Genomic DNA, 27,504 nt, shown 5'->3' with positions numbered 1-27,504 from the left:
CACATTTACAAAGTTTTTATTGGTAACGAAAACACCAATGACTGCGATGCAGGCAACAGACGGGACATGTGGAACATGTGTGTGCAGGACGGGAGCTGCGCAAATGTCTGCAGACTTGAACTGCACAAACAATTGGGAAGTTCTTGGGGAATTTTGTCCGGATCAGAAATGTCCCAAAAAAATTGGGCCCACATAAGTATAAATGACTACTTTTATGTGAATGAACAAGGAGGCGGAACACACCTCAACTGTTCTTAGAAAATAAAAAACTTGTTAGAAAATCATTTGAAATTGACAAGTTGAAAACAGCCTATAAATAAGAACAGGCTGCGTGCTAGGTTTGAGGGCAGCGTGGATTAAATATACTGTTGTGTAACAATCACATTCTGGAATGGAGAGAATGTTCTAACATCACGTGCATAAACAAACTCACATTGGGGAGACCGTTAGAGATGTTTGGAACTCACACATGAAAAGGGTATCTATGTTTGTGTAGCATAAGATGAATCAACCAATCTAACTAATCCAATCTGTTAGTAGTTCGATTTATTTCACACATTACTGTTATGGCTGTTCCAGTTTATATGATTTAGGCAGTAATCAATAATCAGTAATCAATCTTCCCTACCCCAACAGTCATTCTGAATGCAGGTTGCGTGTGATTAAAAGTTAATTTTGTTAGATATCCTAACTCTGGCTGGATTCCAATAGGAATTAAACATCACTTTGCAAGCCAACATGATGTGACTTGTAGGCTTCATGTGGCCTGTATACCAGGAGTTTCAGACCATTGTGTTAGGGTATAACTAGGCCCTCAGGGGCTTTATGATATATGTAATGGGTTGTCATAATGAGTTCAATTTTGAAGATAACATATCCACTTAGACATTCACTTGGTGAAGGCTACAGTACTGAAAACCATTCAATACAACAATCGTGTCTCTTTCGCTAACAAATACAAGTCATGAGAGTTAATTACAATTCACTCTAAATGCAAGGCACTCAGCGTATTCAAAAAGGTATAAAAAAAAATTGTTCTGTGAACGGCATATTTTTGGGAATTAATTGAATTCCATCTGATCATAGGGACAGACATGAATGCCATTTTGGACATGCGGACAAAAAAAAATAAAAACAACTACAATCCACATGTTTGTAGTCGTATACTCTCTGATTTCAACCTCATCAATGCCTGGCGAGCACATAATCCTAATGCAACAGAGTACACTTTCTATTCACAGGCATAAATCCACCTCACTAATCAATGTCATGCTATTATCTACATATATTTTCTTTAATCTAGAAAATAGAAATTCGACATATGAGCTTGTCTGATCACAACACCTACTACTGCCTATAACAGATTTCAGAATCTTCTAATTGTAACTAGGCCTTCAAAGAAAGGCCTAAGGCCTTATGACATACTGTATATATGAGAATCATCAAAGGGAGAAGGAAGTAAAAGTAAGCAAATAGACAGTTACATCTAGGCCTATCTTCAGAATAAACACGTGTAAGATGCAGAGCATGCAGAGGGTTCCATATCTATGGAAGGCCCAGCCTATGAACACATCCTGTTCAGCTCACAGTACTTTCTGGTAGGGAGAGGAGGGACCCTTCTGGGCGTCCAACTGCGATCTTGGCATACAGAGTCTGCGGCTACATGTGACAGATAATCAAGAAGAAACTGTTTCAGCATCAAGAAAGGTAGTGATTATTCTCAAAGTAGACTACATGGTCTTCCATTTTACCATTATGACCATTTATATCTTACCTTGTTCAATCTTGGGATAACCAGATCATTGACAGTTTCATAGATGGATATTGGGTTTACATGACTGTTTGATCTTGTCTGGAATCAAAATACAGCCCATTACAATACAGTACATACAGCTTCCACACATTCAGATACATAATAATGGCAATTCATACTTACATCTCTACTTCTTGTTTTGATCATAACATCAGCATATATTGTGTTGTCAGTTAGATCTGCTGTGTTTTATAAGAACAAAATATCAACCAATCAGAAACATTTCATACAGGCACCACCTGAAATGTCCCTTTTAGTATAGTTGAGGCCTCTAAGCTGTACATACCTGTGTTAATTCGGCCCCTGCAGTAGCACACTGCCACTGCTACAGTGAGGATCAGCACCACAGCGCCTCCTACTGATACTCCGATGTAGATGGTAAACCACACCAGTCCTGTCACATATTGTACAACACACATGATTAGACTATACAATATGATAAAGACTAAATGGCTCTATATCATATACATCCAATGTAATCACATGCATTACATATTATATTTGACAACATAAGTGTATAAGCACACTGAAAGTGTATGGAAGGGATTATTATGTTATCCAGGTACCTGGGGCGGTTGTGTCATTACTACACTTTACTGTCGTAGAGGCAGTTTTCCAACTGACTAGGTTGGAGGCGTTGCACTTTACACTGATGTCTCTCTCTGCTGGTGAGAGAGAGAAGTAAATCTGCTGGGCGTCCCCGTAGATCTCATTGTCTCTCTCCCAGGTGTAGGTAATGTTGGAGTAGCAGGACACGTTGCACACCAGCCGTACCGTACAGGAGTGGTTGGCCAATCGCTTGATGTCTGTCTGGATCGCCACCTTGGATATAGGCTCTGACCAACCAGGAGAGAGATAGAGACTCATAATGAGTCTTCTAAATGAATCCTACCATAGCCATACCACCAGGAGAAAGACAACAGAGGATAAAACTTGAAAATGTGATTGAAATGTAACAAAGCATGGTGAGTGAGGTCAGTATAAAACCACAAATTCAGATTTATATTGTAAAGATCATCAGATGTGGTCATGTATATAAATAAAAACGATATCAAAATAGGATGCAAAATTATGATAACGCCTACCGTGGACCTTCAGAGTGATGGTCTTACTGCCAATCTGACCTTTGTCCCCTTCACCTGTAAGTATAAAATCCCCTGAGTCTTGCAGTGTCAGTTCTCTGACTGTTAAACTGATGTTTTTGGTGTTCATCTTTAGTCTCCCCTCAAACTGGGATCCAGGTGAATATACAACTTCTGAGTTGAATTCTATAATATCCTTTCCCATATACTTCCACTCCAATGATTTGAAATGTCCTCTCTCTAAGCCTGCCAGCAGCTCCACGGAGTCCCCCACTCTCTTGTTGATGATCAGATGAACACCTAAACCTGAAACACACAAATACACACGTTATTCTGACATCAGTCAATGGTTGCACACTATATTACAATGATCTTATTACTGTGTAATTATTCATGCAGTACGAGGTGTCAAGTGTTGTAATTACTCATTGTTACACTGTAATACTTGTTACAGTGTGCCTACCTGAATAAATACACAATAATACACTAAAATGCAAAGTCCTACCTAATCAACAATAGAAAATAATGGATTGGATTTATTTAGCGCATTTCTACGTTTCATTTATACTGTAAATTATACTTTACATATTTGCACTTTATATATTTACATATGTGAGTGTTTGGGTCCTATTTTACTTCATTAAAGTGAACTCATCCCCCACATTCAGCAGAACAGAATGAGATGACAGGAAAAGAGAAGTGGGGGTGGATCTGATAACCCCTCTTCAGCTCACAAGTACAACTCCCACTGTGTTTAATGTTTAATTATTCACCTGACATGTGTCATATACAGCGTTGGCGACATTATAAATACATGTCAGTCTGAAGTAACAAATTATAAACCCTTACACGAAAAAACATCTGTCTTCAATTAAGACTAAATAAAGTGACAGCTCAATGAAGTGTGATATTTAGGGCATAACTGCAGTTACCCTAGTCCTGCAGTGTATCTTATTATGTAATAAAAACAATTATTTGATACAGTCCTGTATTGCCTTAAATTTAATAAATGACAGCCATTAGGCACAGGGTCTTCACATCTGTTGCATTCTAGAAGCAATTGTTAGGTTCTTAGACACTAGAGAAGCTTAAACAAGTTGAATTCTTCCCAAAGGGTCAACACAGCTGTAGTCAGACAAAGACATGTTGCCACCATCACAAGTATATATACTCCATCACAAGTATATATACTCCATCACAAGTATATGTACTCCATCACAAGTACATATACTCCACAAGTATATATACTCCATCACAAGTATATATACACCATCACAAGTATATATACTCCATCACAAATATATGTACTCCATCACAAGTATATATACTCCTCCTTCTCTCCAATCCTTACATCTTATGGTTTGACAGGAAGAGGGTAATAGGATAATAAACCCTTATTTCTCCCTTCAGGGGATCTGATCTGACCTCCTGACCTCAACCCCTTCTTCGCCTTATCCACAGATGTCTATCCGCTTCCCCTATAGCAATCCTGTGACCTCCTCCTGTCCACCCAGCACATTCCAAAGCCATCTGTCCTTCTACAGAGACCCATTACCTTCTGGCATAAAACCCAGTCTCTTTCACTCCTTTATACACAATGTGTCTGATCTATCATGTCTTTAATATCTCAATTCTCAAAGTTTACCCCGTAACCAACACAATGCAACAGATGCTGACCCAACCACACCATTGGTACTCATTCAAAACTGCAGAATCACTTCATCATGATATGTTCTTCAGTTGGTAGAGCATGGTGTTTGCAACGCCAGGGTTGTGGGTTCGATTCCCACGGGGGAACAGTACGGGAAAACATTTTTTTATGAAATGTATGCATTCACTACTGTAAGTCGCTCTGGATAAGAGCGTCTGCTAAATGACTAAAAATGTAAATGTAAAATGTTCCTGAATATAGGTGTTATCACACAGTAATAAAGCAAAATATTCTAAATACCCAACCAATCACTGATGGCAAGGCATTCTACAGTCAACACACACCGTTGCAAAGACCAACAAGGAAGTTAGAGAAAGCTAATGGTTTCACGAACTTCATAATTCAAGAAAGCACATGCAATAGATATACAAAGCATAAACAGGATAAATATTTTTTTTTTTTACAAAACTTACCATAGTGGAGGTTGGAGAATAGGAGAAGTAGTATTCCCTGTTTGGAGAAGCAGGAGAAGGGACCACCAGACATCTCTGTAAGGCTTTGACTGTTTCCTCTGGCTGATGTCCTTATCTAGCACTGTCACTGGTAGCTAGCTAGCAGTTGACTAACCGATACACACCGAGAAGGAATAGTAGAGTAGAGAAAGAGCAGAGACTTCCTTTTGATGAGGGCTGCTGTTCTATAAAATAATTCCTGTATGTTAGTTGAAAAGGAAGTCACATTCTATAGTTGCTCTCTGAAATAACCCTTCACTCAGACTGAGCGTTAGACAATGAGGCGTGGGTGTGTTTGGGGTCTGTCACTGTGTTGATCAGTCTGATGGTGGAAGTTTCAGAGTGTGTGTTTCCTAGCTGCTGCTGGTTGTGTGGTTCATGGTCATGGTCATGGTGTTTCACAGATTCCGGGTAACTTGTTACTTTATGAGCAAACCACTCAAAGTTGCAGAGAAAGATAGAGGGCTCGGGGGAAGAGAGAGAGAGTGAGACAGAGACAGAGAGAGAAAGAGAGAAAGTGATAGAGAAATAGATACAGAGAAAGAGAGAGAGAACAAAAGAGAACAAAAGAGAGAGAGAGTGGGGGGGTTAGAGAGAGTGAGTGAGTGAGAGAGAGCAAAAATATCAAAGCAGTTTGTGTGCATTTTCATCTAGGCTTCATATGCCTGCAGAAGTGTTTGCATGACTTCTTCTGCCTGCTCCTAGGTCAGTGTGACTGAGGGACATGAAACACCTGCCAACTTTTTCTGGAAGGTAATGGGTCCCAGGTTACTGATAGAGGCCCCCTTTCTATGTTTCAGGCAACATCTTGTGGTGATGTCACTTCCTGTGACTTGTGGTCTCCATGGCGACCTGTTTTATAATATCAGGACCAGTGATAATGACCTGGCTGCCGGCTGTCTGTCTGACCACATAGACATAAACACATAGACACAGGAACCCTCTAACTGGAACAGTGACCTTCCAGACCATGCAGGGACACTGAAAATAGCGGTAAGAGTCATACACAACTAATGTCACTAATCGTTATGTCCTGTCTGTAGGATGAGGAGGCAATATGGGAGAACAGGTAGTCATTCATACGTAGGTTACTAGCTCCTCAGAACTCCTGCAGAGTATATGACATCATAAAACTGAGAAGAACTGTTCTCTTCAGGCACAATCTTCCCCAAAAAGTAATTCCGAAAATCTCAATGGTCTTCAGCTGATGGGGTACGACTTTTGAACTTTGCTCATGGGGCAGTTACGTTATTTTCTATAATGGTATTGTACCCCAAAATCAAACTATAGTTTTGTTCCATCATTGATCTCACTGTCTGCTATTTGACCTCATCCCTTCTGTCTTTCTCTTTCAATCCCATAAAAACAGACTTACCTAACACGGTCAATTGTATAGCATTACTTGTCTGGGAGTGTTTTAAGCCATTTATTTTCTGAAGACCTTCACAGGTATATAGACCATTCTTTGCAGGACTGATTCTGTACTCAGGCTCTGTTTTGGAGTAGACTGACTTCTCACTGTTAGAAAAATAATACTCAATCTCCCCCCCTGTATGTCACATCTGAGAGTGACAGTCTCTCCACTGAATATCTGGGGCCAGTTGGGTTGGAGGGTCAGAACAGCCACAGGTCTCTCTGCACAAACAAATATTATCACATTAGGTAACCTAGTGGTTAGAGTGTTGGGCCATAAACCGGGAGATTGCTGGATTGAATCCCTGAGCTGAAAAAGTAGAAATCTGTAATTCTGAGCAATGCAATTGTCACGCCCTGACCTAAGAGAGCTGTTTTTTCTCTGTTTAGTTAGGACAGGGGGTGATAGGGGGTGGGCATTCTATGTGTTTTGTTTCTATGTTTTGGCCGGGTATGGTTTCCAATCAGAGGCAGCTGTCTATCGTTGTCTCTGATTGGAAGACATACTTAGGCAGCCTTTTCCCACTTGGTTTTTGTGGGTAGTTGTTTTCTGTTTCATTTGTGTAACCTGACAGAACTGTTGGCTGTCGTTTTGTTTATTTGTCTAAGTGTTCGATTTCATTCAAATACAACATGAGCACTCAATACGCTGCGCCTCGGTCCCCTCTATACGACGCCCATTACAGCAATTAATCCAATGTTCCCCCTGTGCCAAAGACCTGGATGTTGATTAAGGCAGCACCCACACCTTGCTGATTTGGAGGGGTTGGGTTAAATGTGGAAGACACATTTCAGTTGAATATATTCAGTTGGACAACCCTTTCCCCAACCTTAAAACCTCTCTGGGACAGAGATTATGAGATTATGTTAGGACAGCGCCTAAACAACGCTAGCGTCCCACCCGCGGTACACACTATCAACAGCCAGTGAAATAGCAGGGCTGCAAATTCTAAACAACAAAAATCTCATAATTCAAATTTCCCAAACATACAAGTATTATACACCATTGTAAAGATAGGATTCTCCTTAATCCAACCACAGTGTCCGATTTCAAAAAGGCTTTACGGCGAAAGCATAAAATTTGATTATGTTAGGACAGCGCCGAGACAAGAAAAACCACACAGCCATTTTCCAAGCAAGGAGAGGCGTCACAAAAACCAGAAATACAGCTACAATTAATCACTAACCTTTGATGAACTTCATCAGATGACACTCCCAGGACTCAATGTTACAAAATACATGTATGTTTTGCTTGATAAAGTTCATATTTATATCCATAAACCCCATTTTACATTGGCGCGTGATGTTCAGAAAATGTATTCCCACTAAAACCACTGGTGAATGAGCACATGAATTTACAAAAATACTCATCACAAACGTTGATAAAATTTACAACAGTTATTGAAAGAATTATAGATACACTTCTCCTTAATGCAACCGCTCTGTCAGATTTTAAAATAACTTTACGGAGAAAGCACATTTTTCAATATTCTGAGTACAGAGTTCAGCCATCAAAGCAAGCTATACAGTTACCCGCCAAGTTCTGGAGTCAACTAAACTCAGAATTAGTATTATAAATCTTCCCTTACCTTTGCTGATCTTCGCCGGAATGCATTCCCAGGACTCCCACTTCCAAAAGAAATGTTATTTTTGTTAGAAAAACTCCATATTTATGTCCAAATACCTCCGTTTTGTTCGCGCGTTCAGATCACTAATCCAAAGGCATAACGCGAGAGCGCAAAACCAGAGACAAAAAGTCTATTAGTTGCATTACCGTTCGTAGAAACATGTCAAACAATGTTTACAATCAATCCTTAGGGTCTTTTTAACATAAAACGTCGATAATATTCCAACCGGACCATAGCGTATTCATTGCAGAGGAAAAAGAAGGAGCGGCGCGCCAGAGTGCCGGCGCAGAAAACAACTCACTGCTCCCAGGCAGTCCACTGATTGACTGAGCTCCTATTCTCTGCCCAGTAACAGTAGACGCATGAAACAAGTTTCTAAAGGCTGTTGACAGCCAATGGAAGCATTACGAAGTGCAAAATGACCCCACAGATACTGTAGTTTGAATAGGGATTAGATATATAAACCACAAGTCACTTCCTGGTTGGATTTTTTCTCAGGTTTTTGCTTGCCATATGAGTTCTGTTATACTCACAGACATCATTCAAACAGTTTTAGAAACTTCAGAGTGTTTTCTATCCAAATCAACTAATAATATGCATATCCTACCTTCTGGGCCGGAGAAGCAGGCAGTTTAATTTGGGCACGCCTTTCATCCGGACGTCAAAATACTGCCCCCTATCCTAGAGAAGTTGTAAAATATTGTTGATCAGAATTCATCACAACATGACCATATCATAAGTTGTCATTTCTGAACATACAGTATGCATTCTGAACTGTCTGACTTACCAAGATCTAGTCATCAGAATACATATACAGTGATGTGTACACACACACAATTACTCACCTTTCACAGTGATAGTGACAGGATCACTGATGATTGATGATACGGATCTGGACTGGATCTCTCCCTGACACCAGCAGAGACCCTGGTCAGACTCAGCAGCTCTACTTATGGTGAAGGTGGCTCCTGTTGTAGTGTGTCTGCCAGACAAGGTCACTACTTTCTTAGTGTTGTCTTTGTACCATGTATAGCTCCAGCCACTGTCAGACCCCACTGAACACGTCAGAGTTACTGTCTCTCCAGTGTATGCAGGATTTGGATTCACGGTCAGTGTAGTTTCAGGAAGAGCTAAGAAAACAGAGAGCTAATATCAAAACATCTGGATACATGGTTGGTCATTTTAAATCATTTATCTGTTGCACTTAAATTTTGATTGAGGTTGATTTTACATAGGGGTATGTTGACTCCATTCAGTTAGAATTTACATTGTATACAGTATATCTGTAATTAGAATAACCCTCAAAGGCTCAGAATATAGAAAGTCCAGAAGTGATTGAAGATAAATATTGAGCTCACCAGTGATGTTGATGTGGAGAGATGAGCTGAGATATGAATTTTGGGTCCGTCTTGTCCTTGTCCCCTCACAATGGTACTGACCAGCCTGATCAGAGAGATAGATGGTGGTGGTTTTACTGGTCTGCCTGGAAGGCCCTTCTTTATTTATTAACCAGTGGTAAGTCCAGTCTGTGTAGTCTGAAAGTTCACACTGCAGCTTGACTGTGTCTCCAGAGTACAGTGTCTCCTGGGTAGTGACTATCTTCACTGAGGCTGTAGGCAGAGCTGTGGAAACAGTTCAATGAAGACAAATGCAGTTAGCGCACCAATCAGTTAAAAGTATGATCTTAGTACCATACACCATATTTCTTCAATTATTACATGAAATTACATTTAATTAATGGAGGAATCTAAACAGCAATGGTAGGCAGACCTTGAAATAGCGTTCTTAAAATGGGGCCCAATGTCAAGTTATTATGGGCATGGAGGCAGTGATGTGAGTGAGAGATAAGATGATATACCTGTCACCGTCAGTCTGACTGCATCACTCCACTTAGAATCTTTCTTCTGATCAATATGTGTACCCAGACAACTGTAGTCACCACTGTCTGAAATCTTAACCTCACTGATCTCATATTCATGCTTCCTACTGATTGATTCTACATCATCCTTGCGCCATGTGTATTTCCAGTCAGTGACTTCTCCCCTCTGTATGTTTCATCTGAGAGTGACAGATTCTCCACTCAATATGTGGAAGGATTTGGGTTGTATGGTCAGAAAACCCATTGCCTGTCCTGCACAAAATAAAACCAGCAATTGCTTAATTCGGGATCGGTGGACCTTCCGCGGGACGGTTGAGCTAATGTAGGCTAATGTGATTAGCATGAGGTTGTAAGTTACAAGAACATTTCCAAGGACATAGACATATCTGATATTGGCAGAAAGCTTAAATTCTTGTTAATCTAACTGCACTGTCCAATTTTCAGTAGCTATTACAGTGAAAGAATACCATGCTATTGTTTGAGGAGAGTGCACAATTTTGAACATGAAAGTGATTAATAAACAAATTTGACACATTTGGGAAGTCTTGATACATTTCGAACAGAAATGCAATGGTTAATTGGATCAGTCTATTTTGTACAAAAAAAATACAAAATAACTGTTGTATTTTTGTAATATTATCTTTTACCAGATCTATTGTGTTATATTCTCCTAAATTCCTTTCACATTTCCACAAACCTCAAAGTGCTTCCTTTCAAATGGTACCAAGGATATCCATATCCTTGCTTCAGGGCCTGAGCTACAGGCAGTTAGATTTGGGTCTGTCATTTTAGGCGAACATTTTTAAAGGGCTGGATCCTTTTGAGTCACTCAAAACACAAAATATATCTATCCAAAAGCAGCTTTAAAAATTACAAATAAAACATTTGATGAAGCATTAGGAGATCAAGGCTTAATCAAGTGCACAAATATCTACCATCATCGTCTTCAGAGTGTCCAGAGTAGATGTGTGTACTCAGCACTACAACAAAGAAAGTCACATTGCATCAATATAAACTTGAAATAAATAACAACACGCCATATTCATGTTACTGTTTACCAAATCCATCCTGTACTTTATTTTACTGGTGCAATCTGCAATTTCTGCATTGATTTCTTTACTTTTAAATGAATCAGAGCAATTCAAGTCTTATCCCTTCATAACCCAAAATATACGGTTTATTTTATGACAATTATTGTAAATAATGTAGATGAATGAATTTCCTTAGCTCCATCCGTCAGTCGTATATACCACAACAAGAGGAAGGGTGTCATTTTTGTGGTTGTTTGAATAGCGGACTGCAGCTTTAAATGGCCATTGACTTCCCATGTTCTGTACACAGAGAGTGTACAGAGACCAAAATCACTAAAACTCCACTCATTAATCTCTGTAACAGCTGTCGGGAGAGAGAGTTGACCAAGGTGCAGCGGAGTTAGTGTTCAATTTGAATTTTAATGACAGAAAGACCACTAAACAAAACAAGACAAGACAAGACAAGACAAGACAAGACAACTGACAGCCAAACAGTCCTGTCAGGTGCAAAACACTCAACAGAAAAGATTACCCACAAAACCCAAAGGAAAAACATGCTCCTTATGTGTGACTCCCAATCAGAAACAACGAACCTCAGCTGTGCCTGATTGGGAGCCACACACACACGGCCCAAAACAAAGAAATACAAAATCATAGAAAAAGGAACATAGAACGCCCACCCAATGTAACACCCTGGCCTAACCAAAATAAAGAACAAAAAACCCCTCTCTATGGCCAGGGCGTTACAATCTCTTAACACAGTTTACTATAACTGTAGCAAAGTAACCCTCAACCATTTACAATAATCACAACTTGATACTATAACACATCCAACAAATATTGGATTTTATATTCATTGTCATTGAGAGCACATTTTGCAACCAATGAGTTAGCACCACTCTTTAGTTCCTGAGTAATGACTTGGTTAAATGCACACCACCACACTAACCAGGTCTGCATGGCACAAGCTCTGGTTCTTACAGAGGGTGGTCACTTTCTTACTTCATATCTACACCATATTTGCTGCAATTTCCTTTGAGAGCCATTTACTAAGCTTTTGCACTGTTTTCTCAATAAGGGATAAAACACCAAAAACAAAGCTAAAGCATGAAACTGTCTTCAATTCCATTAATGTCTTATTCGTTTTTCTCTTAAAGGCTTATTAGATTAGGTAATTAGTCTTCATACACAAACACATGTTGAAATCATGAATCCATTTTTATCAAAAATGTACCTAAAAAAATATCGAAGTGGTTTGTTGTAGAGTGTAGAGTGTGGGACACATGTACAACATGTGTTTAGAAACCAACATGGGGTGAGAATGGTTACAGGGGAAATCAGTTAAAAACATATTATTATGTTCACTAAGGTAAACATCTGGGGTTTCTTATCGCTCCCTTCAGGACTGTAACTACTCCATATTCTTGTGGATCACAATATAGAAACTAATATGGTCACTGGTCACATAGCAACAACATAACCCCTCAGTCTACTGGGTCTGCATCGTTGGTCCAACAGATGATGACATCAAACCCCTCAACAAACATGGCTCCACATATAGCTGGAATTAGCTTAGCTCATCATATTCAGTACAACCTTCAAAAAAGTATTTTACACACATAATATGCGCCCATTACAATCTATGCAAGAATCGGAATGCATGATTTATCACCGGAACTTGAAAACATGCGAATAAAACAGTAAATATATAAATAATTACCACACAAAACTTTTTCTGATAGTGATTTATTGATACAAGTAGCACGTGCCGGCAGTCAATCACGTAACCTCTTACTCCCACTCTGGGCTATTCAGTGTTGTTGTTTATGTATGTAGCTAGTGTGCTAAGCTGTAGCATTAGCAATGTCTTTCAAAAGAAGACAACTCACAAATGCGGAAATTCTGGCGATTTTTTACAATTCTGACAATGAGTCTGAGTATGAAAGTCAGCAATCAGATTCTGACAGTGACAGTTAGGAGCTGCCCCGCAGCCATTGAGAACCCTGAATCTGAGGACCCCTTGTCCACTGACAAAGTCCCAGGTCCCTTTGAAGATGCTGGTGGTGATGGAGGCAGACCGACAGTGGATGAAGTACAGGAGTTCTGTGGTAGCTGGAAGGCTGCCAGCCATTTCATCCCTCCTGTCCCTGCTGTTTGCTTTGATGAGTCCCAGTCTGGAGTGTAACGTTCCTTGCCATTTCCATCTGAGGCAGAGTGCTTCAAGTTGTTTCTGACAGAGGAGCTGGTGGGAGACATATTAGAGACCAATCGCTATGCCTTTGAGCTACAGGAGAAGACAGAGCCAGGAGGGGGGGGGACAACCACAATTGGTGAAATGTATACCTTCCTGGTGACAGTCCTTCTCATGGGGATAGTAAAGAAGAACTCCCTAAGAGAAAACTGGAGCACAGATCCTGTTTGCAACTCCCTTCTTTGCCACCCTCTTTTCCCAAGACCGCTTCCTAGTTCTGCTTCGATGCCTACATTTCATCAACAATGTTACTGCCATCCTAAATGACCCGTTATACAAAATAAGAAATGTTCTTACCAGCCTGACAATAGCATTTGGAGCTACCCTGGCCCTAAAGCTAATATGCGCTAATAAATTAGCATAACTTGGCTGTGTTTGGGTATTAGCATACTGCAATAGCATACTGAAAGGCCCTGCTTAATTAGCAACACAGTGATTAAAGGGGATGCTAAAACAGGAGTGAAAACGCTGAGGAGAACTAGCGTTTAGCACGCTAACACAATAGCATTGATGAGTATGAGGGGCTTGGGGTGTCCGGGTCCGTGGTGATGACCATGCTGGCTCCTCATCTCAGCTAGGGACACACTATGTATGTGGACAATTGTTACAGCAGTCCCACACTCTTACAGCATCTGCTCTTCAACCGTAGAGTGGCCTGTTGCACAGTCAGGTCAAACAGGAAGGGGATGCTGGCATTCGGATGCAGGAAGATGCAGAGAAGGGAGGTGGAGTTCAAGGAGAATTGTCAACAGCTGGCAGTATAGTGGCATGACAAACGAGACGTTCATGTCCTCTCCTCTGTCCATACAGCAACCATGTCGGCCACAGGGAAGGTGGACCACCTGACGGGAGAGAGAACAATCAATCCAGACTGCGTGCTTGACTATAACCTCAAAATGTGTGCAGTGGATAAGGCGGACATGATAAACAGCTTTGTGGAATGCACTCGGAAAACAACCAAGTGGTATAAGAAGATATTTTCCCATCTGATCAACACTGCCCTCAATGGCCACATAGTTCACTGCCAACTAACAGGTGAGATGATTACTGAACAAGGTCTTTTTTGTAGTTGGACATACAGTTCACATGCAAATTACATAGAAAATCTATTAACATAATAAGGCACTTACTTAGATAGAAACACAGCCTGGATTTGAACCAGCGTGTCTGTAGTGATGCCTCTAGCACTGAGATGCTCTGCATTAGACCGCTGTGCCACTTGAGAGTCATAAGACCAGTATAGCTTCAAAATACAGCACAAGCTAATACTTCTCTGGCGCAATTAGCATTGTTTTACAGAGCTAATAGAATAATGTTGCTAGCAACATAAGCACCATTGAATATAACACCATAAAGGTTATGAAATGAGTAATGTTACCTCGCGTGTCCACGGTTATAAGGAATATACACAAATATATTATGCTACAGTATAAATGACATAACACAACAAACAGAAACTATTATAATGTAATAAGGCACTTACTTTGATAGAAACGCACACATTTACAAAGTTTTTATTGGTAACGAAAACACCAATGACTGCGATGCAGGCAACAGACGGGACATGTGGAACATGTGTGTGCAGGACGGGAGCTGCGCAAATGTCTGCAGACTTGAACTGCACAAACAATTGGGAAGTTCTTGGGGAATTTTGTCCGGATCAGAAATGTCCCAAAAAAATTGGGCCCACATAAGTATAAATGACTACTTTTATGTGAATGAACAAGGAGGCGGAACACACCTCAACTGTTCTTAGAAAATAAAAAACTTGTTAGAAAATCATTTGAAATTGACAAGTTGAAAACAGCCTATAAATAAGAACAGGCTGCGTGCTAGGTTTGAGGGCAGCGTGGATTAAATATACTGTTGTGTAACAATCACATTCTGGAATGGAGAGAATGTTCTAACATCACGTGCATAAACAAACTCACATTGGGGAGACCGTTAGAGATGTTTGGAACTCACACATGAAAAGGGTATCTATGTTTGTGTAGCATAAGATGAATCAACCAATCTAACTAATCCAATCTGTTAGTAGTTCGATTTATTTCACACATTACTGTTATGGCTGTTCCAGTTTATATGATTTAGGCAGTAATCAATAATCAGTAATCAATCTTCCCTACCCCAACAGTCATTCTGAATGCAGGTTGCGTGTGATTAAAAGTTAATTTTGTTAGATATCCTAACTCTGGCTGGATTCCAATAGGAATTAAACATCACTTTGCAAGCCAACATGATGTGACTTGTAGGCTTCATGTGGCCTGTATACCAGGAGTTTCAGACCATTGTGTTAGGGTATAACTAGGCCCTCAGGGGCTTTATGATATATGTAATGGGTTGTCATAATGAGTTCAATTTTGAAGATAACATATCCACTTAGACATTCACTTGGTGAAGGCTACAGTACTGAAAACCATTCAATACAACAATCGTGTCTCTTTCGCTAACAAATACAAGTCATGAGAGTTAATTACAATTCACTCTAAATGCAAGGCACTCAGCGTATTCAAAAAGGTATAAAAAAAAATTGTTCTGTGAACGGCATATTTTTGGGAATTAATTGAATTCCATCTGATCATAGGGACAGACATGAATGCCATTTTGGACATGCGGACAAAAAAAAATAAAAACAACTACAATCCACATGTTTGTAGTCGTATACTCTCTGATTTCAACCTCATCAATGCCTGGCGAGCACATAATCCTAATGCAACAGAGTACACTTTCTATTCACAGGCATAAATCCACCTCACTAATCAATGTCATGCTATTATCTACATATATTTTCTTTAATCTAGAAAATAGAAATTCGACATATGAGCTTGTCTGATCACAACACCTACTACTGCCTATAACAGATTTCAGAATCTTCTAATTGTAACTAGGCCTTCAAAAAAAAGGCCTAAGGCCTTATGACATACTGTATATATGAGAATCATCAAAGGGAGAAGGAAGTAAAAGTAAGCAAATAGACAGTTACATCTAGGCCTATCTTCAGAATAAACACGTGTAAGATGCAGAGCATGCAGAGGGTTCCATATCTATGGAAGGCCCAGCCTATGAACACATCCTGTTCAGCTCACAGTACTTTCTGGTAGGGAGAGGAGGGACCCTTCTGGGCGTCCAACTGCGATCTTGGCATACAGAGTCTGCGGCTACATGTGACAGATAATCAAGAAGAAACTGTTTCAGCATCAAGAAAGGTAGTGATTATTCTCAAAGTAGACTACATGGTCTTCCATTTTACCATTATGACCATTTATATCTTACCTTGTTCAATCTTGGGATAACCAGATCATTGACAGTTTCATAGATGGATATTGGGTTTACATGACTGTTTGATCTTGTCTGGAATCAAAATACAGCCCATTACAATACAGTACATACAGCTTCCACACATTCAGATACATAATAATGGCAATTCATACTTACATCTCTACTTCTTGTTTTGATCATAACATCAGCATATATTGTGTTGTCAGTTAGATCTGCTGTGTTTTATAAGAACAAAATATCAACCAATCAGAAACATTTCATACAGGGACCACCTGAAATGTCCCTTTTAGTATAGTTGAGGCCTCTAAGCTGTACATACCTGTGTTAATTCGGCCCCTGCAGTAGCACACTGCCACTGCTACAGTGAGGATCAGCACCACAGCGCCTCCTACTGATACTCCGATGTAGATGGTAAACCACACCAGTCCTGTCACATATTGTACAACACACATGATTAGACTATACAATATGATAAAGACTAAATGGCTCTATATCATATACATCCAATGTAATCACATGCATTACATATTATATTTGACAACATAAGTGTATAAGCACACTGAAAGTGTATGGAAGGGATTATTATGTTATCCAGGTACCTGGGGCGGTTGTGTCATTACTACACTTTACTGTCGTAGAGGCAGTTTTCCAACTGACTAGGTTGGAGGCGTTGCACTTTACACTGATGTCTCTCTCTGCTGGTGAGAGAGAGAAGTAAATCTGCTGGGCGTCCCCGTAGATCTCATTGTCTCTCTCCCAGGTGTAGGTAATGTTGGAGTAGCAGGACACGTTGCACACCAGCCGTACCGTACAGGAGTGGTTGGCCAATCGCTTGATGTCTGTCTGGATCGCCACCTTGGATATAGGCTCTGACCAACCAGGAGAGAGATAGAGACTCATAATGAGTCTTCTAAATGAATCCTACCATAGCCATACCACCAGGAGAAAGACAACAGAGGATAAAACTTGAAAATGTGATTGAAATGTAACAAAGCATGGTGAGTGAGGTCAGTATAAAACCACATATTGAGATTTATATTGTAAAGATCATCAGATGTGGTCATGTATATAAATAAGAACGATATCAAAATAGGATGCAAAATTATGATAACGCCTACCGTGGACCTTCAGAGTGATGGTCTTACTGTCAATCTGACCTTTGTCCCCTTCGCCTGTCAGTAGAAAATCCCCTGAGTCTTGCAGTGTCAGTTCTCTGACTGTTAAACTGAAGTTTTTGGTGTTCATCTTTAGTCTCCCCTCAAACTGGGATCCAGGTGAATATACAACTTCTGAGTTGAATTCTATAATATCCTTTCCCATATACTTCCACTCCAATGATTTGAAATGTCCTCTCTCTAAGCCTGCCAGCAGCTCCACGGAGTCCCCCACTCTCTTGTTGATGATCAGATGAACACCTAAACCTGAAACACACAAATACACACGTTATTCTGACATCAGTCAATGGTTGCACACTATATTACAATGATCTTATTACTGTGTAATTATTCATGCAGTACGATGTGTCAAGTGTTGTAATTACTCATTGTTACACTGTAATACTTGTTACAGTGTGCCTACCTGAATAAATACACAATAATACACTAAAATGCAAAGTCCTACCTAATCAACAATAGAAAATAATGGATTGGATTTATTTAGCGCATTTCTACGTTTCATTTATACTGTAAATTATACTTTACATATTTGCACTTTATATATTTACATATCTGAGTGTTTGGGTCCTATTTTACTTCATTAAAGTGAACTCGTCCCCCACATTCAGCAGAACAGAATGAGATGACAGGAAAAGAGAAGTGGGGGTGGATCTGATAACCCCTCTTCAGCTCACAAGTACAACTCCCACTGTGTTTAATGTTTAATTATTCACCTGACATGTGTCATATACAGCGTTGGCGACATTATAAATACATGTCAGTCTGAAGTAATGAATTATAAACCCTTACACGAAAAAACATCTGTCATGAATTAAGACAAAATAAAGTTACAACTCAATGAGGTGTGGTATTTAGGGCATAACTGCAGTTACCCTAGTCCTGCAGTGTATCTTATTATGTAATAAAAACAATTATTTGATACAGTCCTGTATTGCCTTAAATTTAATAAATGACAGCCATTAGGCACAGGGTCTTCACATCTGTTGCATTCTAGAAGCAATTGTTAGGTTCTTAGACACTAGAGAAGCTTAAACAAGTTGAATTCTTCCCAAAGGGTCAACACAGCTGTAGTCAGACAAAGACATGTTGCCACCATCACAAGTATATATACTCCATCACAAGTATATATACTCCATCACAAGTATATGTACTCCATCACAAGTACATATACTCCACAAGTATATATACTCCATCACAAGTATATATACACCATCACAAGTATATATACTCCATCACAAATATATGTACTCCATCACAAGTATATATACTCCTCCTTCTCTCCAATCCTTACATCTTATGGTTTGACAGGAAGAGGGTAATAGGATAATAAACCCTTATTTCTCCCTTCAGGGGATCTGATCTGACCTCCTGACCTCAACCCCTTCTTCGCCTTATCCACAGATGTCTATCCGCTTCCCCTATAGCAATCCTGTGACCTCCTCCTGTCCACCCAGCACATTCCAAAGCCATCTGTCCTTCTACAGAGACCCATTACCTTCTGGCATAAAACCCAGTCTCTTTCACTCCTTTATACACAATGTGTCTGATCTATCATGTCTTTAATATCTCAATTCTCAAAGTTTACCCCGTAACCAACACAATGCAACAGATGCTGACCCAACCACACCATTGGTACTCATTCAAAACTGCAGAATCACTTCATCATGATATGTTCTTCAGTTGGTAGAGCATGGTGTTTGCAACGCCAGGGTTGTGGGTTCGATTCCCACGGGGGAACAGTACGGGAAAACATTTTTTTATGAAATGTATGCATTCACTACTGTAAGTCGCTCTGGATAAGAGCGTCTGCTAAATGACTAAAAATGTAAATGTAAAATGTTCCTGAATATAGGTGTTATCACACAGTAATAAAGCAAAATATTCTAAATACCCAACCAATCACTGATGGCAAGGCATTCTACAGTCAACACACACCGTTGCAAAGACCAACAAGGAAGTTAGAGAAAGCTAATGGTTTCACGAACTTCATAATTCAAGAAAGCACATGCAATAGATATACAAAGCATAAACAGGATAAATATTATTTTTTTTTACAAAACTTACCATAGTGGAGGTTGGAGAATAGGAGAAGTAGTATTCCCTGTTTGGAGAAGCAGGAGAAGGGACCACCAGACATCTCTGTAAGGCTTTGACTGTTTCCTCTGGCTGATGTCCTTATCTAGCACTGTCACTGGTAGCTAGCTAGCAGTTGACTAGCCGATACACACCGAGAAGGAATAGTAGAGTAGAGAAAGAGCAGAGACTTCCTTTTGATGAGGGCTGCTGTTCTATAAAATAATTCCTGTATGTTAGTTGAAAAGGAAGTCACATTCTATAGTTGCTCTCTGAAATAACCCTTCACTCAGACTGAGCGTTAGACAATGAGGCGTGGGTGTGTTTGGGGTCTGTCACTGTGTTGATCAGTCTGATGGTGGAAGTTTCAGAGTGTGTGTTTCCTAGCTGCTGCTGGTTGTGTGGTTCATGGTCATGGTGTTTCACAGATTCCGGGTAACTTGTTACTTTATGAGCAAACCACTCAAAGTTGCAGAGAAAGATAGAGGGCTCGGGGGAAGAGAGAGAGAGTGAGACAGAGACAGAGAGAGAAAGAGAGAAAGTGATAGAGAAATAGATACAGAGAAAGAGAGAGAGAACAAAAGAGAACAAAAGAGAGAGAGAGTGGGGGGGTTAGAGAGAGTGAGTGAGTGAGAGAGAGCAAAAATATCAAAGCAGTTTGTGTGCATTTTCATCTAGGCTTCATATGCCTGCAGAAGTGTTTGCATGACTTCTTCTGCCTGCTCCTAGGTCAGTGTGACTGAGGGACATGAAACACCTGCCAACTTTTTCTGGAAGGTAATGGGTCCCAGGTTACTGATAGAGGCCCCCTTTCTATGTTTCAGGCAACATCTTGTGGTGATGTCACTTCCTGTGACTTGTGGTCTCCATGGCGACCTGTTTTATAATATCAGGACCAGTGATAATGACCTGGCTGCCGGCTGTCTGTCTGACCACATAGACATAAACACATAGACACAGGAACCCTCTAACTGGAACAGTGACCTTCCAGACCATGCAGGGACACTGAAAATAGCGGTAAGAGTCATACACAACTAATGTCACTAATCGTTATGTCCTGTCTGTAGGATGAGGAGGCAATATGGGAGAACAGGTAGTCATTCATACGTAGGTTACTAGCTCCTCAGAACTCCTGCAGAGTATATGACATCATAAAACTGAGAAGAACTGTTCTCTTCAGGCACAATCTTCCCCAAAAAGTAATTCCGAAAATCTCAATGGTCTTCAGCTGATGGGGTACGACTTTTGAACTTTGCTCATGGGGCAGTTACGTTATTTTCTATAATGGTATTGTACCCCAAAATCAAACTATAGTTTTGTTCCATCATTGATCTCACTGTCTGCTATTTGACCTCATCCCTTCTGTCTTTCTCTTTCAATCCCATAAAAACAGACTTACCTAACACGGGCAATTGTATAGCATTACTTGTCTGGGAGTGTTTTAAGCCATTTATTTTCTGAAGACCTTCACAGGTATATAGACCATTCTTTGCAGGACTGATTCTGTACTCAGGCTCTGTTTTGGAGTAGACTGACTTCTCACTGTTAGAAAAATAATACTCAATCTCCCCCCCTGTATGTCACATCTGAGAGTGACAGTCTCTCCACTGAATATCTGGGGCCAGTTGGGTTGGAGGGTCAGAACAGCCACAGGTCTCTCTGCACAAACAAATATTATCACATTAGGTAACCTAGTGGTTAGAGTGTTGGGCCATAAACCGGGAGATTGCTGGATTGAATCCCTGAGCTGAAAAAGTAGAAATCTGTAATTCTGAGCAATGCAATTGTCACGCCCTGACCTAAGAGAGCTGTTTTTTCTCTGTTTAGTTAGGACAGGGGGTGATAGGGGGTGGGCATTCTATGTGTTTTGTTTCTATGTTTTGGCCGGGTATGGTTTCCAATCAGAGGCAGCTGTCTATCGTTGTCTCTGATTGGAAGCCATACTTAGGCAGCCTTTTCCCACTTGGTTTTTGTGGGTAGTTGTTTTCTGTTTCATTTGTGTAACCTGACAGAACTGTTGGCTGTCGTTTTGTTTATTTGTCTAAGTGTTCGATTTCATTCAAATACAACATGAGCACTCAATACGCTGCGCCTCGGTCCCCTCTATACGACGCCCATTACAGCAATTAATCCAATGTTCCCCCTGTGCCAAAGACCTGGATGTTGATTAAGGCAGCACCCACACCTTGCTGATTTGGAGGGGTTGGGTTAAATGTGGAAGACACATTTCAGTTGAATATATTCAGTTGGACAACCCTTTCCCCAACCTTAAAACCTCTCTGGGACAGAGATTATGAGATTATGTTAGGACAGCGCCTAAACAACGCTAGCGTCCCACCCGCGGTACACACTATCAACAGCCAGTGAAATAGCAGGGCGGCAAATTCTAAACAACAAAAATCTCATAATTCAAATTTCCCAAACATACAAGTATTATACACCATTGTAAAGATAGGATTCTCCTTAATCCAACCACAGTGTCCGATTTCAAAAAGGCTTTACGGCGAAAGCATAAAATTAGATTATGTTAGGACAGCGCCGAGACAAGAAAAACCACACAGCCATTTTCCAAGCAAGGAGAGGCGTCACAAAAACCAGAAATACAGCTACAATTAATCACTAACCTTTGATGATCTTCATCAGATGACACTCCCAGGACTCAATGTTACAAAATACATGTATGTTTTGCTTGATAAAGTTCATATTTATATCCATAAACCCCATTTTACATTGGCGCGTGATGTTCAGAAAATGTATTCCCACTAAAACCACTGGTGAATGAGCACATGAATTTACAAAAATACTCATCACAAACGTTGATAAAATTTACAACAGTTATTGAAAGAATTATAGATACACTTCTCCTTAATGCAACCGCTCTGTCAGATTTTAAAATAACTTTACGGAGAAAGCACATTTTTCAATATTCTGAGTACAGAGTTCAGCCATCAAAGCAAGCTATACAGTTACCCGCCAAGTTCTGGAGTCAACTAAACTCAGAATTAGTATTATAAATCTTCCCTTACCTTTGCTGATCTTCGCCGGAATGCATTCCCAGGACTCCCACTTCCAAAAGAAATGTTATTTTTGTTCGAAAAACTCCATATTTATGTCCAAATACCTCCGTTTTGTTCGCGCGTTCAGATCACTAATCCAAAGGCATAACGCGAGAGCGCAAAACCAGAGACAAAAAGTCTATTAGTTGCATTACCGTTCGTAGAAACATGTCAAACAATGTTTACAATCAATCCTTAGGGTCTTTTTAACATAAAACGTCGATAATATTCCAACCGGACCATAGCGTATTCATTGCAGAGGAAAAAGAAGGAGCGGCGCGCCAGAGTGCCGGCGCAGAAAACAACTCACTGCTCCCAGGCAGTCCACTGATTGACTGAGCTCCTATTCTCTGCCCAGTAACAGTAGACGCATGAAACAAGTTTCTAAAGGCTGTTGACAGCCAATGGAAGCATTACGAAGTGCAAAATGACCCCACAGATACTGTAGTTTGAATAGGGATTAGATATATAAACCACAAGTCACTTCCTGGTTGGATTTTTTCTCAGGTTTTTGCTTGCCATATGAGTTCTGTTATACTCACAGACATCATTCAAACAGTTTTAGAAACTTCAGAGTGTTTTCTATCCAAATCAACTAATAATATGCATATCCTACCTTCTGGGCCGGAGAAGCAGGCAGTTTAATTTGGGCACGCCTTTCATCCGGACGTCAAAATACTGCCCCCTATCCTAGAGAAGTTGTAAAATATTGTTGATCAGAATTCATCACAACATGACCATATCATAAGTTGTCATTTCTGAACATACAGTATGCATTCTGAACTGTCTGACTTACCAAGATCTAGTCATCAGAATACATATACAGTGATGTGTACACACACACACAATTACTCACCTTTCACAGTGATAGTGACAGGATCACTGATGATTGATGATACGGATCTGGACTGGATCTCTCCCTGACACCAGCAGAGACCCTGGTCAGACTCAGCAGCTCTACTTATGGTGAAGGTGGCTCCTGTTGTAGTGTGTCTGCCAGACAAGGTCACTACTTTCTTAGTGTTGTCTTTGTACCATGTATAGCTCCAGCCACTGTCAGACCCCACTGAACACGTCAGAGTTACTGTCTCTCCAATGTATGCAGGATTTGGATTCACGGTCAGTGTAGTTTCAGGAAGAGCTAAGAAAACAGAGAGCTAATATCAAAACATCTGGATACATGGTTGGTCATTTTAAATCATTTATCTGTTGCACTTAAATTTTGATTGAGGTTGATTTTACATAGGGGTATGTTGACTCCATTCAGTTAGAATTTACATTGTATACAGTATATCTGTAATTAGAATAACCCTCAAAGGCTCAGAATATAGAAAGTCCAGAAGTGATTGAAGATAAATATTGAGCTCACCAGTGATGTTGATGTGGAGAGATGAGCTGAGATATGAATTTTGGGTCCGTCTTGTCCTTGTCCCCTCACAATGGTACTGACCAGCCTGATCAGAGAGATAGATGGTGGTGGTTTTACTGGTCTGCCTGGAAGGCCCTTCTTTATTTATTAACCAGTGGTAAGTCCAGTCTGTGTAGTCTGAAAGTTCACACTGCAGCTTGACTGTGTCTCCAGAGTACAGTGTCTCCTGGGTAGTGACTATCTTCACTGAGGCTGTAGGCAGAGCTGTGGAAACAGTTCAATGAAGACAAATGCAGTTAGCGCACCAATCAGTTAAAAGTATGATCTTAGTACCATACACCATATTTCTTCAATTATTACATGAAATTACATTTAATTAATGGAGGAATCTGAACAGCAATGGTAGGCAGACCTTGAAATAGCGTTCTTAAAATGGGGCCCAATGTCAAGTTATTATGGGCATGGAGGCAGTGATGTGAGTGAGAGATAAGATGATATACCTGTCACCGTCAGTCTGACTGCATCACTCCACTTAGAATCTTTCTTCTGATCAATATGTGTACCCAGACAACTGTAGTCACCACTGTCTGAAATCTTAACCTCACTGATCTCATATTCATGCTTCCTACTGATTGATTCTACATCATCCTTGCGCCATGTGTATTTCCAGTCAGTGACTTCTCCCCTCTGTATGTTTCATCTGAGAGTGACAGATACTCCACTCAATATGTGGAAGGATTTGGGTTGTATGGTCAGAAAACCCATTGCCTGTCCTGCACAAAATAAAACCAGCAATTGCTTTATTCGGGATCGGTGGCCCTTCCGCGGGACGGTTGAGCTAATGTAGGCTAATGTGATTAGCATGAGGTTGTAAGTTACAAGAACATTTCCAAGGACATAGACATATCTGATATTGGCAGAAAGCTTAAATTCTTGTTAATCTAACTGCACTGTCCAATTTTCAGTAGCTATTACAGTGAAAGAATACCATGCTATTGTTTGAGGAGAGTGCACAATTTTGAACATGAAAGTGATTAATAAACAAATTAGACACATTTGGGAAGTCTTGATACATTTCGAACAGAAATGCAATGGTTAATTGGATCAGTCTATTTTGTACAAAAAAAATACAAAATAACTGTTGTATTTTTGTAATATTATCTTTTACCAGATCTATTGTGTTATATTCTCCTAAATTCCTTTCACATTTCCACAAACCTCAAAGTGCTTCCTTTCAAATGGTACCAAGGATATCCATATCCTTGCTTCAGGGCCTGAGCTACAGGCAGTTAGATTTGGGTCTGTCATTTTAGGCGAACATTTTTAAAGGGCTGGATCCTTTTGAGTCACTCAAAACACAAAATATATCTATCCAAAAGCAGCTTTAAAAATTACAAATAAAACATTTGATGAAGCATTAGGAGATCAAGGCTTAATCAAGTGCACAAATATCTACCATCATCGTCTTCAGAGTGTCCAGAGTAGATGTGTGTACTCAGCACTACAACAAAGAAAGTCACATTGCATCAATATAAACTTGAAATAAATAACAACACGCCCTATTCATGTTACTGTTTACCAAATCCATCCTGTACTTTATTTTACTGGTGCAATCTGCAATTTCTGCATTGATTTCTTTACTTTTAAATGAATCAGAGCAATTCAAGTCTTATCCCTTCATAACCCAAAATATACGGTTTATTTTATGACAATTATTGTAAATAATGTAGATGAATGAATTTCCTTAGCTCCATCCGTCAGTCGTATATACCACAACAAGAGGAAGGGTGTCATTTTTGTGGTTGTTTGAATAGCGGACTGCAGCTTTAAATGGCCATTGACTTCCCATGTTCTGTACACAGAGAGTGTACAGAGACCAAAATCACTAAAACTCCACTCATTAATCTCTGTAACAGCTGTCGGGAGAGAGAGTTGACCAAGGTGCAGCGGAGTTAGTGTTCAATTTGAATTTTAATGACAGAAAGACCACTAAACAAAACAAGACAAGACAAGACAAGACAAGACAACTGACAGCCAAACAGTCCTGTCAGGTGCAAAACACTCAACAGAAAAGATTACCCACAAAACCCAAAGGAAAAACATGCTCCTTATGTGTGACTCCCAATCAGAAACAACGAACCTCAGCTGTGCCTGATTGGGAGCCACACACGGCCCAAAACAAAGAAATACAAAAACATAGAAAAAGGAACATAGAACGCCCACCCAATGTAACACCCTGGCCTAACCAAAATAAAGAACAAAAAACCCCTCTCTATGGCCAGGGCGTTAGAATCTCTTAACACAGTTTACTATAACTGTAGCAAAGTAACCCTCAACCATTTACAATAATCACAACTTGATACTATAACACATCCAACAAATATTGCATTTTATATTCATTGTCATTGAGAGCACATTTTGCAACCATTGAGTTAGCACCACTCTTTAGTTCCTGAGTAATGACTTGGTTAAATGCACACCACCACACTAACCAGGTCTGCATGGCACAAGCTCTGGTTCTTACAGAGGGTGGTCACTTTCTTACTTCATATCTACACCATATTTGCTGCAATTTCCTTTGAGAGCCATTTACTAAGCTTTTGCACTGTTTTCTCAATAAGGGATAAAACACCAAAAACAAAGCTAAAGCATGAAACTGTCTTCATTTCCATTAACGTCTTATTCGTTTTTCTCTTAAAGGCTTATTAGATTAGGTAATTAGTCTTCATACACAAACACATGTTGAAATCATGAATCCATTTTTATCAAAAATGTACCTAAAAAAATATCGAAGTGGTTTGTTGTAGAGTGTAGAGTGTGGGACACATGTACAACATGTGTTTAGAAACCAACATGGGGTGAGAAAGGTTACAGGGGAAATCAGTTAAAAACATATTATTATGTTCACTAAGGTAAACATCTGGGGTTTCTTATCGCTCCCTTCAGGACTGTAACTACTCCATATTCTTGTGGATCACAATATAGAAACTAATATGGTCACTGGTCACATAGCAACAACATAACCCCTCAGTCTACTGGGTCTGCATCGTTGGTCCAACAGATGATGACATCAAACCCCTCAACAAACATGGCTCCACATATAGCTGGAATTAGCTTAGCTCATCATATTCAGTACAACCTTCAAAAAAGTATTTTACACACATAATATGCGCCCATTACAATCTATGCAAGAATCGGAATGCATGATTTATCACCGGAACTTGAAAACATGCGAATAAAACAGTAAATATATAAATAATTACCACACAAAACTTTTTCTGATAGTGATTTA

At 39.9% G+C, this 27,504-nt stretch overlaps 1 protein-coding gene and 2 pseudogenes across 1 annotated transcript; all 3 read right to left on the bottom strand.

The window, feature by feature from the left end:
• On the bottom strand, nt 1-5,584 carry LOC123733365 (SLAM family member 8-like; annotated as a pseudogene).
• On the bottom strand, nt 5,314-27,302 carry LOC123733364 (uncharacterized). The gene is made up of 6 exons (XM_082977284.1): nt 27,249-27,302; nt 21,286-21,645; nt 20,697-20,715; nt 9,539-9,721; nt 8,945-9,229; nt 5,314-5,480 (listed from the first exon to the last, which is right to left on the bottom strand). Exons 1-6 carry the CDS (start codon nt 27,300-27,302, stop codon nt 5,314-5,316), a joined length of 1,068 nt encoding a protein of 355 aa, XP_082833410.1.
• Nucleotides 14,759-21,069, bottom strand: LOC145880016 (SLAM family member 8-like; annotated as a pseudogene).
• Nucleotides 27,303-27,504: the final 202 nt, after the last annotated feature.

This window comes from Salmo salar, chromosome 07, assembly GCF_965601325.2.
Source record: "Salmo salar chromosome 07, fSalSal1, whole genome shotgun sequence".
Classification (NCBI taxonomy): domain Eukaryota; kingdom Metazoa; phylum Chordata; class Actinopteri; order Salmoniformes; family Salmonidae; genus Salmo; species Salmo salar.
This window is presented reverse-complemented; position numbering and strand designations above follow the sequence as displayed.

Excerpts from the sequence above, each read along its gene's own strand:
- LOC123733364 (XM_082977284.1), bottom strand. The coding sequence starts at position 27,302 with ATGTTTGTTGAGGGGTTTGATGTCATCATCTGTTGGACCAACGATGCA. Across the intron at positions 9,230-9,538 it reads CTATCTCTCTGATCAGGCTG|CTCTTCCTGAAACTACACTG; the intron begins GTCAGTACCATT and ends CTGTTTTCTTAG. Across the intron at positions 5,481-8,944 it reads TGTCACTATCACTGTGAAAG|TAACAAGTTACCCGGAATCT; the intron begins GTGAGTAATTGT and ends TTGCTCATAAAG.